The sequence below is a fragment of the Microcebus murinus genome, chromosome 18, assembly GCF_040939455.1.
Source record: "Microcebus murinus isolate Inina chromosome 18, M.murinus_Inina_mat1.0, whole genome shotgun sequence".
Classification (NCBI taxonomy): Eukaryota; Metazoa; Chordata; class Mammalia; order Primates; family Cheirogaleidae; genus Microcebus; species Microcebus murinus.
The window spans coordinates 22,334,201-22,353,512 of NC_134121.1; the positions used below are offsets into that span (position 1 = coordinate 22,334,201).

The 19,312-nt window shown below is 44.8% G+C and overlaps 1 protein-coding gene across 4 annotated transcripts in view; it reads left to right on the forward strand.

Moving 5' to 3' along the window:
* Positions 1-19,312, forward strand: part of BLTP2 (bridge-like lipid transfer protein family member 2) — a 32,135-nt gene that overhangs the window by 9,166 nt on the left and 3,657 nt on the right. The window contains exons 16-34 of one of the 4 annotated variants that reach the window (XM_075994315.1): positions 799-1,891; positions 2,349-2,540; positions 2,683-2,885; positions 3,034-3,152; positions 3,288-3,508; positions 4,164-4,354; positions 4,482-4,581; positions 4,725-4,927; positions 5,852-6,146; positions 11,185-11,342; positions 11,613-11,819; positions 14,023-14,122; positions 14,355-14,537; positions 14,887-15,008; positions 15,834-15,989; positions 16,071-16,192; positions 17,248-17,428; positions 18,771-18,861; positions 19,086-19,192. In XM_075994315.1, coding sequence (XP_075850430.1) covers positions 799-1,891; positions 2,349-2,540; positions 2,683-2,885; positions 3,034-3,152; positions 3,288-3,508; positions 4,164-4,354; positions 4,482-4,581; positions 4,725-4,927; positions 5,852-6,146; positions 11,185-11,342; positions 11,613-11,819; positions 14,023-14,122; positions 14,355-14,537; positions 14,887-15,008; positions 15,834-15,989; positions 16,071-16,192; positions 17,248-17,428; positions 18,771-18,861; positions 19,086-19,192 — 4,044 coding nt within the window. Of the gene's footprint in view, positions 1-798; positions 1,892-2,348; positions 2,541-2,682; positions 2,886-3,033; positions 3,153-3,287; positions 3,509-4,163; positions 4,355-4,481; positions 4,582-4,724; positions 4,928-5,851; positions 6,147-11,184; positions 11,343-11,612; positions 11,820-14,022; positions 14,123-14,354; positions 14,538-14,886; positions 15,009-15,833; positions 15,990-16,070; positions 16,193-17,247; positions 17,429-18,770; positions 18,862-19,085; positions 19,247-19,312 lie in introns of all 4 variants that reach the window. The other 3 variants (XM_075994316.1, XM_075994317.1, XM_075994318.1) reach the window with 3 other exon arrangements.

Sequence of the window (19,312 nt, forward strand, 5' to 3'; positions counted from 1 at the left end):
ACGTCCTTAGCTTAGCTCATCAAAAGGCTGGAAGGAATCTGAAGATGGAGGCTCTGGCAAGTTTTGAGAGGCTTTCCAATATCTTTCTTTGAGTATCAGATGCACATGGGACCTTCTTAGAAGGAGGGTGGGATATTTTACTCTGTCAGACTTCATCTTCCTTTAGAAACAGGAGAAGTTCCTTTTTAGAGTTTGGAACTCGAGAGAATTTTCCTGTCCTGGAATTCTAATTTTCTCTGTCCAGTTAGCTATTTAAAACTGACTTTGTTTTTCAAGCTGACAAGGACTCTTCTCCCTTCCCTGAGGCATACTTTTTCATACGTCAATTGTTGTGTTGACTTGTGTGGTCAGTACTTTATACTACCTTTTGAGAATTACATCAAGATGCAGTCAATTCATAAAATGTTTTCAATTGCCCATTGCGGTTGTTATTAGAGTGTGGCTGTGAATAGATAACTCATGAGCAGAAACATAAAGTCAGATGATTTATGGAGTACCTACTGTGAATATTGTGGTAGATACCAGAGAATTAAAATAAATGGCCCCTACTCTCAGATAATATAGAATCCAGTTGAGGAGAACTTAGAAGTACTCTTAAATATAAGATAAGTAACAACTGTTAGCTCAGCATATTAATGTTTACAGAAACAAAGCAAGGGAGTAATTAATGTGGCTACTCAGCAAAGACGTCTAGGTGGAGATGGTTCTTAAGCCAGGTATGCGTGTATAATAATCCCTGCCATCTCTACTGTTCTGGGACATGGTAAGTGACAGATCCTTTTCTTTTGTTCCTTAAAGGTTCAGTGTGGTGCAGGGCTGACCTTACTCTGGAGTCCCCCAGATCACATGTACTTGTATCAGCATGTCCTGGACACCCTACATTGCCGAGACCTACTAAGAGCCACTATGTTTCCTGAGACTGTTCCATCCCTTAAACTGGAAACTCCAGGGACCACTTCTGAGCTAGAAGGCCATCCCCCTGAGCCATCCCCCACTAAGCGGCTGCTAAATCTAACACTGGAGGTGAACACAGCCAAGCTGACAGCTTTTGTAGCTGAGGACAAGTTCATTACCCTGGCTGCAGAGAGTGTGTCACTGAGCCGGCATGGAGGTTCCCTGCAGGCTTACTGCCCAGAGCTGGCTGCTGGCTTTGATGGGAATAGTATCTTCAACTTTAAAGAGGTAGAGGTACAGCTGCTACCTGAGCTGGAAGAGATGATTCTCCACCGGAACCCCTTGCCTGCACTGGAGACCCTCCGGAACCGTGTGTGGCTCCTCTCCCTTGGCTCAGTCTCAGTGGAGTTCCCTTATCAGTATGACTTCTCTCAAACTCTAGATGAGGCTGTAGGAGTTCAGAAATGGCTGAAGGGGCTGCATCGAGGGACTCATGCTTGGGTCTCTCCAAGCCCTGCCCCACTCCCACCTGATTTACTCTTAAAGGTTCAGCATTTCTCATGGGTTTTCCTGGATGACATTTTTGAGGTGAAACTTCATGATAACTATGAACTGATGAAGGATGAAAGTAAGGAGAGTGCCAAAAGGCTGCAGCTACTGGATGCCAAAGTGGCTGCCCTTCGGAAGCAGCATGGGGAGTTATTGCCAGCCCGCAAAATTGAGGAGCTCTATGCCTCTTTGGAACGCAAAAACATTGAAATTTACATCCAGCGCTCCCGTCGTCTCTATGGCAACACACCCATGCGCCGGGCACTGCTCACTTGGAGCCTGGCAGGGCTAGAGCTGGTGGCTCTGGCTGATGCCTCCTTCCACGGGCCTGAGCGTGTGATAGAGCAGGTTCGAGAGCTTGATCCAGGCAGTCCGTTTCCTGCTGAGGGAGTAGATCTTGTCATTCAGTGGTGTCGCATGCTCAAGTGCAATGTCAAGACCTTTTTGGGTATGTAGTATTTCCCTTACTTGCAGTATTTCCTTTGCTTACTTGATATTTGCCCTTTGAACTCTAGGGAGCTCTTTGAGTGATTATAGAGGAGTTAGGTTATATGGGGAACTGTGGCTGGTTTTGGAGGAGTGGAATGGGATGGGTGGGGCTGCCCTTCCCTTCCCTTTCTTTGTTCCTGAATTTCACCCTGAAACTGCTTGGCTAACATAAAGAGACAGCTAACACAGTCATCTTTAAGTTCACTGTGGCTCTTGGATCTCAGTACTATGCCCTTAACCTTCTGCTCCAGGGTCACTGTGCCCTTTTACAGCTTTGCTACCAATTCCTGGCCCTTGTTCTGTCAGTTGACTTTATAAATATAGATGGGTAAAAGTAGTAGCAAGGCAAAAAAAAGTCCGTGGGTGCTAAGACAGCCCTCCTGAACAGCTGGCTTGTATCCTCCCCATAATAACAGTTCGGATCAGAGACTATCCACGGTACCTGTTTGAGATCCGTGACTGGCGGCTGATGGGTCGACTTGTGGGCACCGAGCAGAGTGGTCAGCCTTGTTCCCGTAGGCGCCAAATCCTGCACTTGGGGCTTCCATGGGGTAACGTGGCAGTAGAGAGGAACATGCCCCCACTCAAGTTCTACCATGACTTCCACTGTGAGTAGAGAAGGGCATTTGGTTTGGCTGAGGGACATTTATGATGGCTGAGATGGGAGATGAGCTGAGGCCCTCTGGAGTGAAGGAGAAAGAGAGGAGTGAAGTTGTGTAACAAGCTATAGCCTTTGTTCCTCTACCCCAGCGGAAATCTTCCAGTACACAGTAGTATGGGGCCCATGCTGGGATCCAGCCTGGACACTGATTGGCCAATGTGTGGACCTCTTGACCAAGCCCTCAGCTGACCCGAGCCCATCTTTGCCTTGGTGGGACAAGAGCCGTCTTCTGTTCCATGGGGACTGGAACATGGACATTGAACAGGCAAACCTGCACCAGCTGGCTACTGAGGTGAGGGAACCCATGATATTGTATTCCTATTAGGATGATATGGTAAAGATCTATAGAGCACATGGGGGAAGAGAAAAAGGTACTGATTTGGGAGATGAGGATGGTTTTCTTACCCATATCTCACCCAAGTTCTTGGGGGTGGTTATAGGATCCATACAACACAACTGAAAATATGCACTGGGAGTGGAGCCACCTATCTTTTCATTGGAAACCTGGTCAGTTTGTGTTCAACGGTGACTTGGATATCAACGTGAGAACAGCCTCTAAGTGAGTGAAGGGTGGAGTGAAGTGAAGGGTGGGGCCTCAACAGGGTGGTAGACTTGGGTGGAGGGAGAAGGGAAGAGCCAAGGAGGAGGGGTGAGTGATCAGAGCACTGAGGGTTGGGGCTCTGTTGTGAGGCAGGTATGACGACTGCTGCTTCCTTCACCTGCCTGACCTCTGCATGACACTGGACCTGCAGTGGCTGTGCCATGGGAACCCACACGATCATCATGGTGTCACTCTGCGGGCCCCAGAGTTCCTGCCTGAGGTGCCCTTGGGCCAGTTCCATGATTCCTACCGGGCCTTCCGCTCTGAGAACCTTAATCTCTCCATCAAGATGGATCTGACTCGGCACAGTGGGAGTGAGGCTCGGGCTTGGGGCAGATGGGGGGAAGGGCTGGGAGGATGGACTTGGACACTGAGGACTTCAGCTTGATTCTCTGGGTAGGGGATAGAAGGGCAAGGGAGAATTTGGGTTAGGACCCTTTTTTGGAAGAAAGTTGGTGTCCTAGTCCTTTGGGGCTGCTATAACAATAATACCATAAATTTGGTAATTTGCAAACAAAAACCATTTATTTCTCAGTTCTGGGGGCTAGGAAGTCCAAGATCAACATGCTGGCAGATGTGGTGTCTGGTGAGGGCCTGTTCCTCATAGTTGGCAGGTTTTGCTGTGTCCTCATATGGTGGAAGGAGCCAATGAGCTCCCTTGGGCCTCTTTCATAAGGGTACTAATCCCATCCATGAGTGCTCCACCAAAGGCCTACCTCTTAACACTATCACCTTAGGAGTTAGGATTTCAACATATGAATCTGGGGGGACACAAACATTCAGACCACAGCAGTAGGTGAAAGCAAAGAGTTTACCTAGATCTTTGAAAGAAGAGGGAGTTAGGGATGCTGAACGTGAGGCTGGGTGTGTTTAGGTTTTTAAACCTCTACAACCTGAAGCTAGAGAGGGATTTAGCTTCATCTCTGTGTTTCAGCCACAGCTAGGAAATGTCTATTCTTCCCTTTGCAGCAATATCTCAGCCCCGGATTCTACTATATAGTAGTACCCTGCGCTGGATGCAAAACTTCTGGGCAACTTGGACTAGTGTCACAAGGCCTATCTGCAGGGGAAAGCTCTTCAATAATCTGAAACCTAGCAAGAAGAAACTTGGCCAGCACTACAAGCAGCTTTCCTATACTGCCCTTTTCCCCCAGCTGCAGGTCAGGCTCTAATTATCCCTGTTGACATCTGTTCCCCTTCTCTAGATTTCTTGTTTTCTCATCTTAAGTCTCTTAATCATCCCTCTCATGCCATCCTTTGTTTAGTGTTATGGTCTGTTGTTGCCAGGTACATTATTGGGCTTCATTTGCCCAGCAACGGGGCATCCAGATTGAATGCAGTCAGGGCCATGTCTTCACTCGGGGGACTCAGCGGCTTATACCTCAAGGTAAGATTAAAGACTCCCTTCATTTCTTCTAGATTATTCCTTGTCCTTTTCCCCTTTCTCATTTCCATTCCCCTCCTCTCTTTCTGTCTCACATGATCCTTTTGTACTGTTCCACATGGGGTCTGTGTACCTCCTTTTCTCAGCAGGCACAGTCATGCGGCGCCTTATCTCTGATTGGAGCGTGACTCAGATGGTGAGTGACCTAAGTCAGGTGACTGTTCACCTGATGGCCTCACCCACTGAAGAGAATGCTGATCACTGTCTTGATCCCTTGGTAACAAAGACCCACCTACTGAGCTTGTCTTCTCTCACCTACCAACGGCATAGCAATCGCACGGCTGAGGAGGTACCACCTGACACAGTCTCTTTATTACTTTATTTATGTTAGTACGTATCTCAATCTGCTTGGGCTGCCATAAAAAAAAATACCATAGACTGGGTGGCTTAAACAGTAGAAACTTATTTTTCATAGTTTTGGGACCTGGGAAGTCCAAGATCAGGAACCAGCATGGTTGTGTTCTGGTGAGGGCTCTTTTCCTAGCTTGCAGATGTCTGCCTTCTCTCTGTGTCCTCACATGGCAGCGAGAAAGCAAGTGTGCGCATGTGCGAGTGGGTGTGAGCATGCATGTGCACAAATGCTCTAGTTTCTCTTACTATAAAAGCACTAATCCTATCATGAAGGCCCCATCTCATGACTTCATCTAAACCTAATTACCTCTGAAAAGCCTGTCTCCATCTACTGTCACATTAGGGGTTAGGGCTTCAACATGTGAATTTGGGCGGAACATAATAAAGTCCACAGGAGTAGGTTTTAGGTTAAGTCCCTGGAAAGGTTCCTAATTGTATTCTAGGCATATTATGGCATTACCTTATGTTGTACTTGGTTTAGCTATATGAGCAGCTCTCTTTTTGAAAATTCCTTTTCTCCCTCTGCTTCTAAAGGTAGTTTCTTACTCTCAGGAAATAGAAGTTTATCCTAGCACCTTACTTGGTGCTGACAAAAATTGGAAGAGGGGGGTGGGAATCCCTTCAATTTGGGAAGGATTTTAAGTTGAAATTCTCTGAATCATTTAAAATACAGTGGATATAGTTAGAATGTAATGTAACATATAAGCTCAGACCACTTAGTTTTTCTTTCTCCGGGGGCTTTCTGTGTTCCCTAGAACAGGTTTATTATTCAACAAGTTTGTTCTCTTATCTCTGCATTTGTGGTCCAGGAGCATTGGGGGAAATTCCTATGCTACCCTGATGTCCTTTTCCTGTTTCTTAGGAGCTCTCTACTCGAGATGGGGATCCTACCTTTCACACACACCAGCTGCACTTGGTAGATTTAAGGATTTCCTGGACAACCACCAATCGGGACATTGCCTTTGGTTTATATGATGGCTACAAAAAGGCAGCTGTACTCAAACGTAATCTCTCTACTGAGGCCCTGAAGGGGTTAAAGATTGATCCTCAGATGCCAGCCAAAAAGCCAAAGCGGGGTGTCCTGACTAATGCCCCAACACCACCTCGTGTTAACACTCCCAGCTTCAGTGGACGGCCTGATAAGGGGTCATCAGGAGGTAAGAGGGGGAGATGAGACTTTAGGAGTTTATGTTTAGAACATAGACATGGGCTTGGAGAGGAGTTTGAGAAGGACTGAATCATGGCTTATTCCATCTAGGTGTAGAGGTGAAACTATTATATTTCCTTATTATGCCACCTAAGTCTTACATAGCAATGATGTTGAGGCATTAAATCGTCTGGTCCTATGGCCAGCAGAAGAGAATTAGAAGGAATGATAGAGCCAAAACAGGATAAGTAAGAGAAAGGAGCAAAGGATTAGAGAATTGTTTCATATTTTGGTGAATTAATTTGTTTAGTAAACAGATATTTATTGAGTACTTAACAGGCTGAAAGCACTGCACTGCATTCAGTGAGGGATGTAGAATGTGAGACATTCTACTTACAAGTATATCATCTCTGAATGATAAAGATTAGTTCATTTATTCACTTAATTACTCATTTGTCCATTCATAGATTCATTTTAGCTTTATTAAGGCTTATTGTATCATATATAACCCTAGACATTGGGATACACAGATGAGGGGATGATTAGAAGCTAGTAGGGAAAGAGACATGTAAAGTGCAATTTCATTATTAAAATGCTTTGTAAGAATGTTCAAGAAAGTATTTAAATCAGTATAGGGAAGCCTAGAAAGGCTTCACAGAGAAGATAATTGAGATGGGTGTTAAAAGATGAATAAGAGTTCAATAGGCAAGGAAAGAGGAGAGGGCATTTTAGGGAAAGGGCATAACAAGTACTGAGGAATGAAAGTTTATGAAGAATTTGAGAACAAAGTGAAAAGTTTTAAGTGCCACAGAGAAAAATAAAAGAATATGAGAGTTGTTCCTGACTGGAGTGAAGGAGGAACTCCATCAAGGAAGAGTGTATTGAGGAAATATTTTTTTTTTTGAGACAGAGTCTCGCTTTGTTGCCCAAGCTAGAGTGCCATGGCGTCAGCCTAGCTCACAGCAACCTCAAACTCCTGGGCTCAAGCAATCCTCCTGCCTCAGCCTCCCGAGTAGCTGGGACTACAGGCATGCGCCACCATGCCTGGCTAATTTTTTCTATATATATTAGTTGGCCAATTAATTTGTTTCTATTTATAGTAGAGACGGGGTCTCGCTCTTGCTCAGGGTGGTTACGAACTCCTGACCTTGAGCAATCCGCCCGCCTCGGCCTCCCAGAGTGCTAGGATTACAGGCGTGAGCCACCGCGCCCGGCCTTGAGGAAGTATTAATAGCATTTCATGCCAGGCGCGGTGGCTCACACCTGTAATCCTAGCACTCTGGGAGACCGAGGCAGGTGGATTGCTCGAGGTCAGGAGTTCAAAACCAGCCTGAGCAAAGCGAGACCCCGTCTCTACTATAAATAGAAAGAAATTAATTGGCCAACTAATATATATAGAAAAACTTAGCCGGGCATGGTGGCGCATGCCTGTAGTCCCAGCTACTCGGGAGGCTGAGGCAGGAGGATCACTTGAGCCCAGGAGTTTGAGTTTGCTGTGAGCTAGGCTGACGCCACAGCACTCACTCTAGCCTGGGCAATAAAGTGAGACTTTGTCTCAAAAAAACAAAAACAAAAACAAGCAAGCAATCAGTTTTGCATCAAACTCCAACTGGGTGTCCTCTAATTCAATTCAATTCTGACACTAAAAAACAAAACAAAACAAAATTTTGACACTACCTGGAGATAGCATCAAACCCAAAGGTTGAGGGTTCAGTCACCAAGACTGCTCCTCTCTTTCAGATGTCAGTTGTAAGCTCTAGGTTGTTTTACCTGTGCTTCTGACAAACTGGCTATAAATTGGGGTTCCTATGACCCTCCTTGGGTTCCAATAATTTTCTAGAGTGGCTCAGAGAACTCAGGAAACTAGTTTATTAGAAAGATATTACTGGCCGGGCGCTGTGGCTCACGCCTGTAATCCTAGCTCTTGGGAGGCCGAGGCGGGCGGATTGCTCAAGGTCAGGAGTTCAAAACCAGCCTGAGCAAGAGCGAGACCCCGTCTCTACTATAAATAGAAAGAAATTAATTGGCCAACTGATATATATATAAAAATTAGCCGGGCATGGTGGCGCATGCCTGTAGTCCCAGCTACTTGGGGAGGCTGAGGCAGGAGGATCGCTTGAGCCCAGGAGTTTGAGGTTGCTGTGAGCTAGGCTGACGCCACGGCACTCACTCTAGCCTGGACAACAAAGCGAGACTCTGTCTCAAAAAAAAAAAAAAAAAAAAAAAGCCGCTGGCACGGTAGCTCATGTCTGTAATCCTAGCACTCTGGGAGGCCAAGGCGGGCGGATCGCTCAAGGTCAGGAGTTCGAAACCACCCTGAGCAAGAGCGAGACCCCGTCTCTACTATAAATAGAAAGAAATTAATTGGTCAACTAATATATATATAGAAAAAATTAGTCGGGCATGGTGGCGCTTGCCTGTAGTCCCAGCTACTCGAGAGGCTGAGGCAGAAGGATTGCTTGAGCTTAGGAGTTTGAGGTTGCTGTGAGCTAGGCTGACACCATGGCACTCACTCTAGCCTGGGCAACAAAGTGAGACTCTGTCTCAAAAAAAAGAAAAAAAGATATTACAAGGCTGGGTGTGGTGGCTCACACCTGTAATCCTAGCACTTTGGGAGGCCAAGGTGGGAGGATCATTTTATGCCAGGAGTTTGAGACCAGCCTGAACAACATAGTGAGACCCTGTCTTTACAAAATATAGAAAAATTAGCCAGGCATGGTGGCACATGCCTATAGTCCCAGCTACTCAGGAGGCTGAGACAGGAGGATCACTTGAACTTGAGAGTTTGAGGTTGCAATGAGCTATGATGATGCCACTGCACTTCAGCTTGGGCAACAGAGCAAGACCCTGTCCCAAAAACAAATCAAACCAAACAAACAGAAAACTTGGCCATTGGCAATCAACTTAACCTTTAGCCCTCTCTCTCTTCCCAAGAGGTCAGGGTAGGGGGTGGGATGGAGCTGGAAGTCACAACCCTCTAATCCTGCCTGGGTATTTCCAGTGACCAGCTCCCATCCTAAAGCTGCTTAGGGGCTGCCAGCCACTAGTAACTTATTAGCATACAAAAAGACATCACTTTGGAAACTTTAAGGATTTTAGGAGTCATATGCCAGGAAACAGGGAGGAAGACCAAATATTATTTCACAGTATTACAGAGAACAAATGGTCTCTTGGTTGGCAGAGTAACTAAAGGAGATGAGTGAGAGAAGAGGCTGGAAAGGAAAACTGAAGGTAGATCATCAAAGTCCTTTCATACAGGGCTAAGGAGTTTTTGGTCCTTATTCAGTAGGAAGTGGTGAACTACTGTAGGCTTTTGAATAGGGGTGTGTCATTATTAGAGTTATACTTTTAGGAAGACAAATCTGGCAGTGGTGCGTAGGAGGACTGGCGAGGAAGAAGCAGGAGGTGGGGAGACAAATTAGGAAACTATTATGGTATTTCAACAAGAGGCAATGAGGGCTGGAACTAGGTAGAGGCAGGAGGAATGGAGATGAGGAGATGGCTAGAAATGATATTGTGCATATGGGAGACTTGGCCACTGGTTGGAAGGAGGAGCTAAGACAGGAAGAAAATGATAATGACTAAGGTTTTGAGCCTGGTGACTGGCATGATGGTAGCAGTAATATCAGAAATAGGAAAGCCACTGGGAGGCCGAGGCAGAGGATTGCTTGAGCTCAGGAGTTAGAGACAAGCCTCAGAGAGAGCTAGACCCCGTCTCTACTATAAATAGAAAGAAATTAGCCAAACAACTAAAAATAAAAAATTAGCTGGGCACGGTGGCGCATGCCTGCAGTCCGAGCTACTTGGGAGGCTGAGGCAGGAGGATCACTTGAGCCCAGGAGTTTGAGGTTGCTGTGAGCTAGGCTGATGCCACGGCACTCTAGCCCAGGCAAGAGAGTGAGACTCTGTCTAAAAAAAAAAAAAACGAATAGGAGAGCCAGAGGCAGTTTGGGGAGATGTAGCATTGTTGAGTTCCGATTTGCACATACTGAATTTTTGGCGCCAGTAGGACATCTAGATAACATCTAATGAACAGCTAGCAATGAGGGTCTAATAGCTTAGGGCTACAGATAGAGATTTGGGGATTTCAGCATAGAGCTAAGAGTTAATGCCAAGAAGATAATAGCTGCTTACAGTGTAGCAGGTACTCTGAAGTATTTTTATGTATGATTCCATTAAATTTTTATAACAACCTTATGAGATAGTAACTGTTATAACGGAGGCACAAAGAGGTTAAAGCAAGCTGCCCAAAGTCACAATTGAGTAAGCATTAGAGATAGGATTTTGAACACAGGCAGACTAGCCTAATTCTGGAGACTGCGTTAACCATAACACTTTGTTAGGCAAATTCATTAAGAGAAAGAGTAGAAAACGGAAGGTAACATGCAAAAGAAGGATCTTAGGAGATACTTATTTCTTAAGACCTGGGGAAAGGAAGAGAGTCTAGAGACATAATTGGACAAAGCAGCAGAGTTAAGATAACACAGTGACACTGATGGCAAGGGAGTGGTTTCAAGTTGAAAGGAGTAGTCAGCAGACAGATAGGCTGGGTGTGGTGGCTTGCACCTGTAATCCCAGCTACTTGGGGAGGATTGCTTCAGGACATGAGTTGGAGATCAGCCTGGGCAACATAGTAAGACCCTCATCTGAAAAAAAAATAATGATAATAAAATTTTTAAAAACCCAGCATGTAAAAATACTACGAAATAAAAATAAAAGGAGTAAAATGCAGGGAAAAAAGATTCTAGAGTAATCCAGCAGTGCCTAAGAGGAAAAAAGTGATACCACTTTTTTACCACCTAGCATATCTAAGTTTCTGTTGGGAATCTTTTACTTTTATTAAGATTCAGGGGAAAATGAAATGACAATCCTTATTTTCCCTCAGGGGTTAGGGGGTAGGCTGGGTTGGGCTTGAGTTCCAGGTTGGGGAGGATGTATTCTAGTTCTTACCTAGCCAGACAAATTGAAGGAATGTCAGTTTGGCCCTGGATGTGTTTTCTTTTCCTTTTGAGACTGTGACCTTTTCCTACTTCTTATTTCTCTGCCAGGTGCTTACATGTTGCAGAAGCTGATTGAAGAGACAGATAGGTTTGTAGTGTTCACAGAAGAGGAGTCAGGTATGAGTGAGCAGTTATGTGGCATTGCTGCCTGCCAGACGGATGACATATATAACCGAAACTGCCTTATCGAGCTGGTCAACTGTCAGGTACCTTCTCTTTATAAGAAAACTCTAACATCAGGCTAGATCATGATCATATTGTTTATCGTCCCCAACCTCTAAATAAGAATGAGAGGATAGAGCTCCAAAAAATTTTTCCTTCCTGTAGGTATCATGGATTATTACTTCCATGTCCAAAAGCCAGTGAAATTCACTCAGTAAGCCAGAATTAGATCTAGCTGTAGTGGTTGGTACAGTGTTCTCACTAACCTTCTCATCTTCCTTGGTGACTTCACTCTGCTTCTATCTCTGGCATAGATGGTTCTTCGTGGAGCAGAGACAGAAGGCTGTGTCATCGTGTCAGCTGCCAAAGCCCAGCTGCTGCAGTGCCAACACCATCCAGCCTGGTATGGTGACACACTGAAACAAAAGACATCCTGGACTTGCTTATTGGATGGAATGCAGTACTTTGCCACCACTGAAAGCAGCCCCACTGAGCAGGATGGCCGACAGCTCTGGTTAGAGGTTAGTCAGCAGGGCTGGGAAGGCCCATTGTATCCCTAGTTTTCCATAGTTAGCTCCTTCCACCAGAGTAGCTGAAAAATTCTTGATAGTACCTGTTACTACCAGCTTAGCAGAATAATGAGGCTGGTAACACCTTGAATGTAGGCAGTTTCTGGTCTTTGAGCACATAGTACATTTTTTTTACCCTCATGATAGTCAATTTAATTGCAAGTGAAACTCTCATTTCCTAGCACTAGAGTAAAATGGGTTGGAGCTTTTTTACTTTTGAAGATTGCAGATCCCTATTAATGTTCACACACAATCATACTAATTGCCAAGAAAAGAGGCAGTAAATCAGAATTTTTGATAAGCTCTCTCTATATATGCCCTTTCTCTGACCTCTCTTATAAAGATGATTGGTTGTTTCAGCAAGGCAGTGAAGTTGAACAAAAGACTGCTTGTCAACAAGTAAGGTTATGTGAATTCTATTTTTTTATTTTTTTTTTTTGAGACAGAGTCTCACTTTGTTGCTCAGGCTAGAGTGAGTGCCGTGGCGTCAGCCTAGCTCACAGCAACCTCAAACTCCTGGGCTCAAGCGATCCTCCTGCCTCAGCCTCCCGAGTAGCTGGGACTACAGGCATGCACCACCATGCCCGGCTAATTTTATATATATATATATCAGTTGGCCAATTAATTTCTTTCTATTTATAGTAGAGACGGGGTCTCGCTCTTGCTCAGGCTGGTTTTGAACTCCTGACCTTGAGCAATCCGCCCGCCTCGGCCTCCCAAGAGCTAGGTTTACAGGCGTGAGCCACAGCGCCCGGCCTCTATTTTTTTAAAAACCATAGAGACTTTGTTTATTAAGGATATATGAGTTCCAGTGACAGCTTTGCCATTGTAGTAGCCATAAGCCCTTAAACCCATTACCTTTATTTTTAAAATGGAGTTACTACTTTACCCTGACAAGATTGTTGAAAGGATCAAATGAGAAGGTGCTTTGAAAAATATAAATAAAGCTTTATTCAATGGAAAGTAGTCTTATTTGTTTAAAGACAGTATGTCTGGGGAGGTCTAACTGTGTGGCAAGATAATATATCTATTAGATGGTAAGATTGTGAGCAGTTGGCAGAGACCAGGGAAGGAGCTTATCATTGCATTGCAAGATTGTGAATTTTCTTTTCAGCTTCTCAGTACAATTGAATTTTCATTATAATTTCTAGGATGTAATATCATTAGAGTTATTATAGGGTCTAATGGTTATAAGATGATTCCTCTTCTCACCTCCCTGGCTCATGATTTTTACACCAAAGATTAGGGATTAATCCAGCAATCTTAAGTATAATTATATGAGGTAATGAACATTTAGATCAGATGTCAAGCTGAGTAAAGGCCAGGTAATATAAGAGATCATGCTGATATATGAGCTGTGGTTCATTTAGGCAAGCAGTGCTCTTTACCAATAGTAATAGGAGGTAGGCACAGGTGTTAACTAGCCATGAAAAGGCGGGCGAGATAAACTATTAGGGGCTCCCCATCTGGCTTTTCTGGGTCTCTACTGCTTTTAGGAATGCCTTATTTTACAGTTGAACCCCTTTTTCCTGCAGGCTGTGATATTAGCTTTAGAGTGGACTGTCCTTGACTTAGGTGTGAGGGACTTTGATCTTGACTTTCCTATATGACTTTTTTGTGACTTGGCAGATCTGCCATCCTGAAGCCTTGATCTTACTGCTGTGGTCTTCCTATATCACTCATTCTGTTATTCACTCTGACTTCAAGTTGGCAGAGAAGATCAAGAATTTAGTCCCTTTCTCCCATGGCAATAGTGTCAGAGTAGTTATCTATCTGAAAATAGAAAACAGCAAGAACACAAATAGAACAAATACCAAAAGGAGTAGGACAGACATTTTTTTAAAAATGAACTATTTTGCCCATGACAGGATTTAATTTTAACCTATCTCATTGTTTTTCTGGCTTAAGACCTGCAGGCCTGGCAAAGTGTGCATGTAACTCAAGTGGGTTGGAGAATTTTGGGTGGTTTGGGGCAAGAGAGAGAGCCAAGTATGTCCCCTACCATGGGAGAACCATTATTTAAGATATTCCAGGTAGTGGAGGTCTATCTAAGTAGTAAGTATAACTACTTGAAACATGGAGATCTGTGACCTAATTGGCTAGAGCAAGCCACTATTTCCCTGAGAGCTGAAGGTGCCTACATCTCTGTCTTCAGGTCAAGAATATCGAGGAGCACCGGCAGCGTAGTCTGGACTCTGTGCAAGAGCTCATGGAGAGCGGGCAGGCAGTGGGTGGCATGGTTACCACAACCACAGGTCAGCTCTTCCCTTCCTTCCAATCAAATAGTTAGGAGCAGACCCCAAAGGGGCCCATTTCTTTACCTACTCTTATTCTTAACATCAGTGTATGCTGGAGTAGACCATTTTGTGCTAGGCTGGGTTGAAAGCAATATTACTGGAGTTCCCCAGACATCACACATAACTGAGTGGGTCTCTCCTTAACTTATTAAGAATATCTTTCTCTTATTTCTTTCCCACCTCTTCCCAGATTGGAACCAGCCAGCTGAGGCACAGCAAGCCCAGCAAGTCCAGCGGATCATTTCACGTTGCAGCTGCCGGATGTACTATATTAGTTATAGCCATGACATTGATCCTGAACTAGCAACTCAGATTAAGCCACCTGAGGTTCATGAGAACCAGGAAAAGGAAGATCTCCTAAAGAAGCAGGAAGGTATTCAGGGCTTGAAAGGCTTTTAGGAGGGGACTAGGGAACTTGTGAAAATAGTTATTTCCATAGTGCTTTTGAGACATAGAGTTATTAAAAGTCCCTCTTTGCATTGGCATTAACATTTCACTTTACTCTACATTTTGTAAGTTCTGCTATGAGAGAACAACCTGTACTCTTTGAGGGAAGTAGGATGAATAGGCATTATTTATGATTTTGAAATAAACATGTTGCTACTCATGAGCATTTTTCAGCTCCATTCTGTGGAGTTGACTAACAGGAATGGACCAAATGTGGGTAGGAGATATTTAGGGAGAAACTTGAACATCTTATTTAGCTGCTAACAATTACCTAGGGGCTGTGGATACCTTCACCCTTATCCACCACGAGCTAGAAATCTCCACCAACCCAGCTCAGTATGCCATGATCCTGGACATCGTTAACAACCTGCTACTCCACGTAGAACCCAAGCGGAAGGTGAGCATGAGCCCTTGCAGAATTCTGGTTAGCATCACAGGAATATCCAGACATTGTACTTTATTTGGTCTCCACTAAGAAAAGCCATGCTATACAGTGAAAAAGGGCCATTTTGTTGGTATATCCTCTATTAGTCAGCAATAAAATTCCACTTACCTGAGAAAGGTCTGAGTGTCCCAGAGACTATAGTGCTTGTTTGCTTGATTGTTTTTCCTGGTCATTTCTCTACTCAGTCACCTAAACACCTCTAAAGACAGTAAGTACTCCCCACTTCTGCCTCCATCCCCACCCTGTGGGCCTGGCTTACTGTGAAATCCACATTGCCAAATCTTCTGCATTGACCTACCCCTCTTGCTCCTAACGGTGATAGGTAAAAGTTAGATATGAAGAAGAGATCCCCAGCCGGGCATGGTGGCTCATACCTATAATCCTAGCACTCTGGGAGGCAGAGGTAGGAGGATCGCTTGAGGTCTGGAGTTCGAGACCAGCCTCAGCAAGAGCAAGGCCCCGTCTCTAATAAAAACAGAAAGAAATTACCTGGACAACTAAAAATATATAGAAAAAAATTAGCCGGGCATAGTGGCACATGCCTGTAGTCCCAGCAACTCGGGAGGCTGGGGCAGAAGGATTGCTTAAGCCCAGGTGTTTGAGGTTGCTGTGAGCTAGGCTGACACCACAGCACTCTAGCCTGGGCAAGAGAGCGAGACTCTGTCTCAAAAAAAAAAAAAAAAGAGATCCCATTTCTTACTCCATTGTCTATTTCACTTTACTACAAGACTTGTCTATTTAAAAAAATCTTAGTCATTTCCCTTTCTATTCCTTTAGGAGCATAGTGAGAAGAAGCAGCGGGTCAGGTTCCAGCTTGAGATCTCTAGCAATCCTGAGGAACAGCGCAGTAGCATATTACACCTGCAGGAGGCCGTGCGGCAGCATGTAGCTCAGATACGACAGCTGGAGAAGCAGATGTATTCTATTATGAAGGTAGTCACTGTACATAGTTTGAGGACTGGGAGATCTCTTAGGACAAGGGAGATCTCATTTTCTTCTATCCTGGTTCACTAGTCTTTGCAGGATGACAGCAAGAATGAGAATCTGCTTGACCTGAACCAAAAGCTTCAGTTACAGCTAAACCAGGAGAAGGCCAACCTGCAACTAGAAAGTGAAGAGCTGAATATCCTCATCAGGTGCCCCAGCATTCTTTCCCTGTCCTTTTCCAGTACCCCATCTAAAGGTGGTTTCTCTTCTTTGCCCATGTTCTGACAATATAGGTCTAGTGTCCATTATCAAAGGCTATTGTAGGAGTAGATTCAGGCAACTTTTCCAAAATGAGCATTTATGGACTTGGCCAAAGAGGTTGGGAATGGAGAGCCTTTCCTTTGGTTCCTCAGTAGAGAACCTTTTGGGAAAGGCTCTGCTGTAAGAAAAATGGGTAGTTGGGAAAGATCATTTTTGTGGCCTTGATACTGTGCATCTAAACTGAAAATACCTTGAAGTTGATCAGTACACAATTGTAGATACAATCATAGGTATTAATAGTGGGAAGAGACTACTTTATTAAGAAGCTATGGAACCAGGCATGGTGCCGTGTACTTGTAGTCCCAGCTACTCAGAGGCTGAGGCAGAAGAACTGCTTGAGGCCAGGAGTTTGAGACTACAGTGAGATGCGATCAGGCCTGTGAATAGTCACTGCCCTCCAGCCTCAGCAGCATAGTGAGACCCCATCTCTATTTTTTTTTTTTTTTAAAAGGCCAGGCATGGTGGCTCAAGCCTATAATCCCAGCACTTTGGGAAGCTGAGGCTGGAGGATCGTTTGAGGCCAGTTCAAGACCAGCCTGGGCATCACAGCAAGACTGTAACTCTAAAACAAAAAAAAAATTAGCTGGGCATAGTGGCATGCGCCTATATTTCTGGCTACTTGGGAGGCTGAAGCAGGAGGATCCCTGAGCCCAGGAGTTTGAGGTTGCAATGAGCTATGATTGCACCACTGCACTCTAGCCTGGATGACAGAGCAAGACCCTGTCTCTGAAAAAAAAGAAGCAACAGAGCTAAAGATGGGATTTGTGCTCCTATGACTTACGGTGTTGGGAGCAGTAAATCCAGTGCAACAGTTTAGGAACTAGCTATCCCAGAATAGTTTAATCTCTAGGTTTACATCCTGTATCAGTCTAGAGCATTCCACCCTACCCACAACCCATGTGCTGTTTCCCTTATTGGCTTTGGCTCCCCTGTCCACTTACAGGTGTTTTAAGGATTTCCAACTGCAGCGGGCCAACAAGATGGAGCTGCGAAAGCAGCAAGAAGATGTGAGTGTGGTCCGTCGCACTGAGTTTTACTTTGCTCAGGCACGGTGGCGCCTGACAGAGGAAGATGGACAGCTGGGAATTGCTGAACTAGAGCTGCAGAGGTTCCTCTATAGCAAGGTATCTGGGATATACCCAAAGGCAGCTCAGCTTATATTGGGAAGCACTGACCTATCATAGGAATACAACTCACAAAAGAGATAAAAAGGGGCTAATTATTATATGATTATTAATGATGGTCATGATTAGGAACATGAGCAGAGCTCCCTTAAACATACCTGTTTGTAATATTAAGTGATACAGATATAGATCAGTTTGATGAAATGCTTCTCTCATTGAGTAGGATTATCTACCCCTAGAAGTACGGCCGAGAGGAAAGTAATCTTCCAAGTCCAGCTTGGAATAGAACCATTCTAATACTGACATTCAGTTTGCCGCAATTACCCATTGACATGGGAGAGAGAGGACATTATTCATTGCTTTCTCCCACAGGGATGTTTGGAAATGAATGAGAACATTTTTTTAATGTCACAATGACTAGGCCAGTAGTGCCCTGGCCAGTAGTACCCATGAGAAATGCTGGATTAAAGAGTGTGTTGAAGGCCGGGCGTGGTGGCTTACGCCTGTAATCCTAGCACTCTGGGAGGCCGAGGCGCGCGGATTGCTCGAGGCCAGGAGTTCAAAACCAGCCTGAGCAAGAGCGAGACCCCGGCTCTACTATAAATAGAAAGAAATTAATTGGCCAACTAATATATATAGAAAAAATAAGCCAGGCATAGTGGCGCATGCCTGTAGTCCCAGCTACTTGGGAGGCTGAGGCAGCAGGATTGCTTGAGCCCAGAAGTTTGAGGTTGCTGTGAGCTAGGCTGACGCCACGGCACTCACTGTAGCCTGGGCAACAAAGAGAGACTCTGTCTCAAAAAAAACCAAAAAAACAAAGAGTGTATTAATTCTATGAGATTGAAAAAGATACCAAAGGTTGGGATTAGGCTTATGGAGAACCTGAAAACAGATAGTGTATGTAGCAGTGCTCTAGCAAGCTCCTGAAAAAGGTTTATGTAGTAGACAGGGCAAAATCTTTTTTTTTTTTTTTTTTTTTCCTCAAAATCTTTCTTGGCCGGGCGTGGTGGCTCACGCCTGTAATCCTAGCACTCTGGGAGGCCGAGGTGGGCGGATTGCTCGAGGTCATGAGTTCAAAACCAGCCTGAGCAAGAGCGAGACCCCGGCTCTATTATAAATAGAAAGAAATTAATAGGACAACTAATATATATAGGAAAAAATTAGCCAGGCATGGTGGTGCGTGCCTGTAGTCCCAGCTACTCGGGAGGCTGAGGCAGCAGGATTGCTTGAGCCCAGGAGTTTGAGGTTGCTGTGAGCTAGGCTGATGCCATGGTACTCACTCTAGCCTGGGCAACAAAGCAACACTCTGTCTAAAAAAAGAAAAAAAAATCTTTCTTTATAGGTGAATAAGTCTGATGACACAGCAGAACATCTTCTGGAGTTGGGCTGGTTCACTATGAACAACCTCCTCCCCAATGCTGTCTATAAGGCAAGTCTTATTTCCTTATTCCTAACCCATTAACATGCTTCTTAGCAGAGGACATTTATAATGGCCCTTCCCATTATGGGAAACAGTGTGTTGATCTGAGATGTTGAATGCTTGCCCAGCTTAGCAAGACCATTGCCTTTCCTCTCATTTCACAGGGGATTTGTGTGTTCGTTTATGGTAGGAAGGACTTTGGGCTGGGCTGTTATTTACTCTTTATCCTACAGGTAGTGCTGCGGCCCCAGAGTTCCTGCCAGTCTGGGCGACAGCTAGCCCTCCGCCTCTTCAGCAAAGTCCGGCCCCCTGTTGGGGGTATCTCTGTGAAGGAGCATTTTGAGGTTGGTAAACAGTCCCTTGGGGACCTAGAAACAAAGGGTATTCAAAGGCTAGCTGTGTGGCCGGGCGGGGTGGCTCACGCCTGTAATCCTAGCACTCTGGGAGGCTGAGGCAGGCGGATT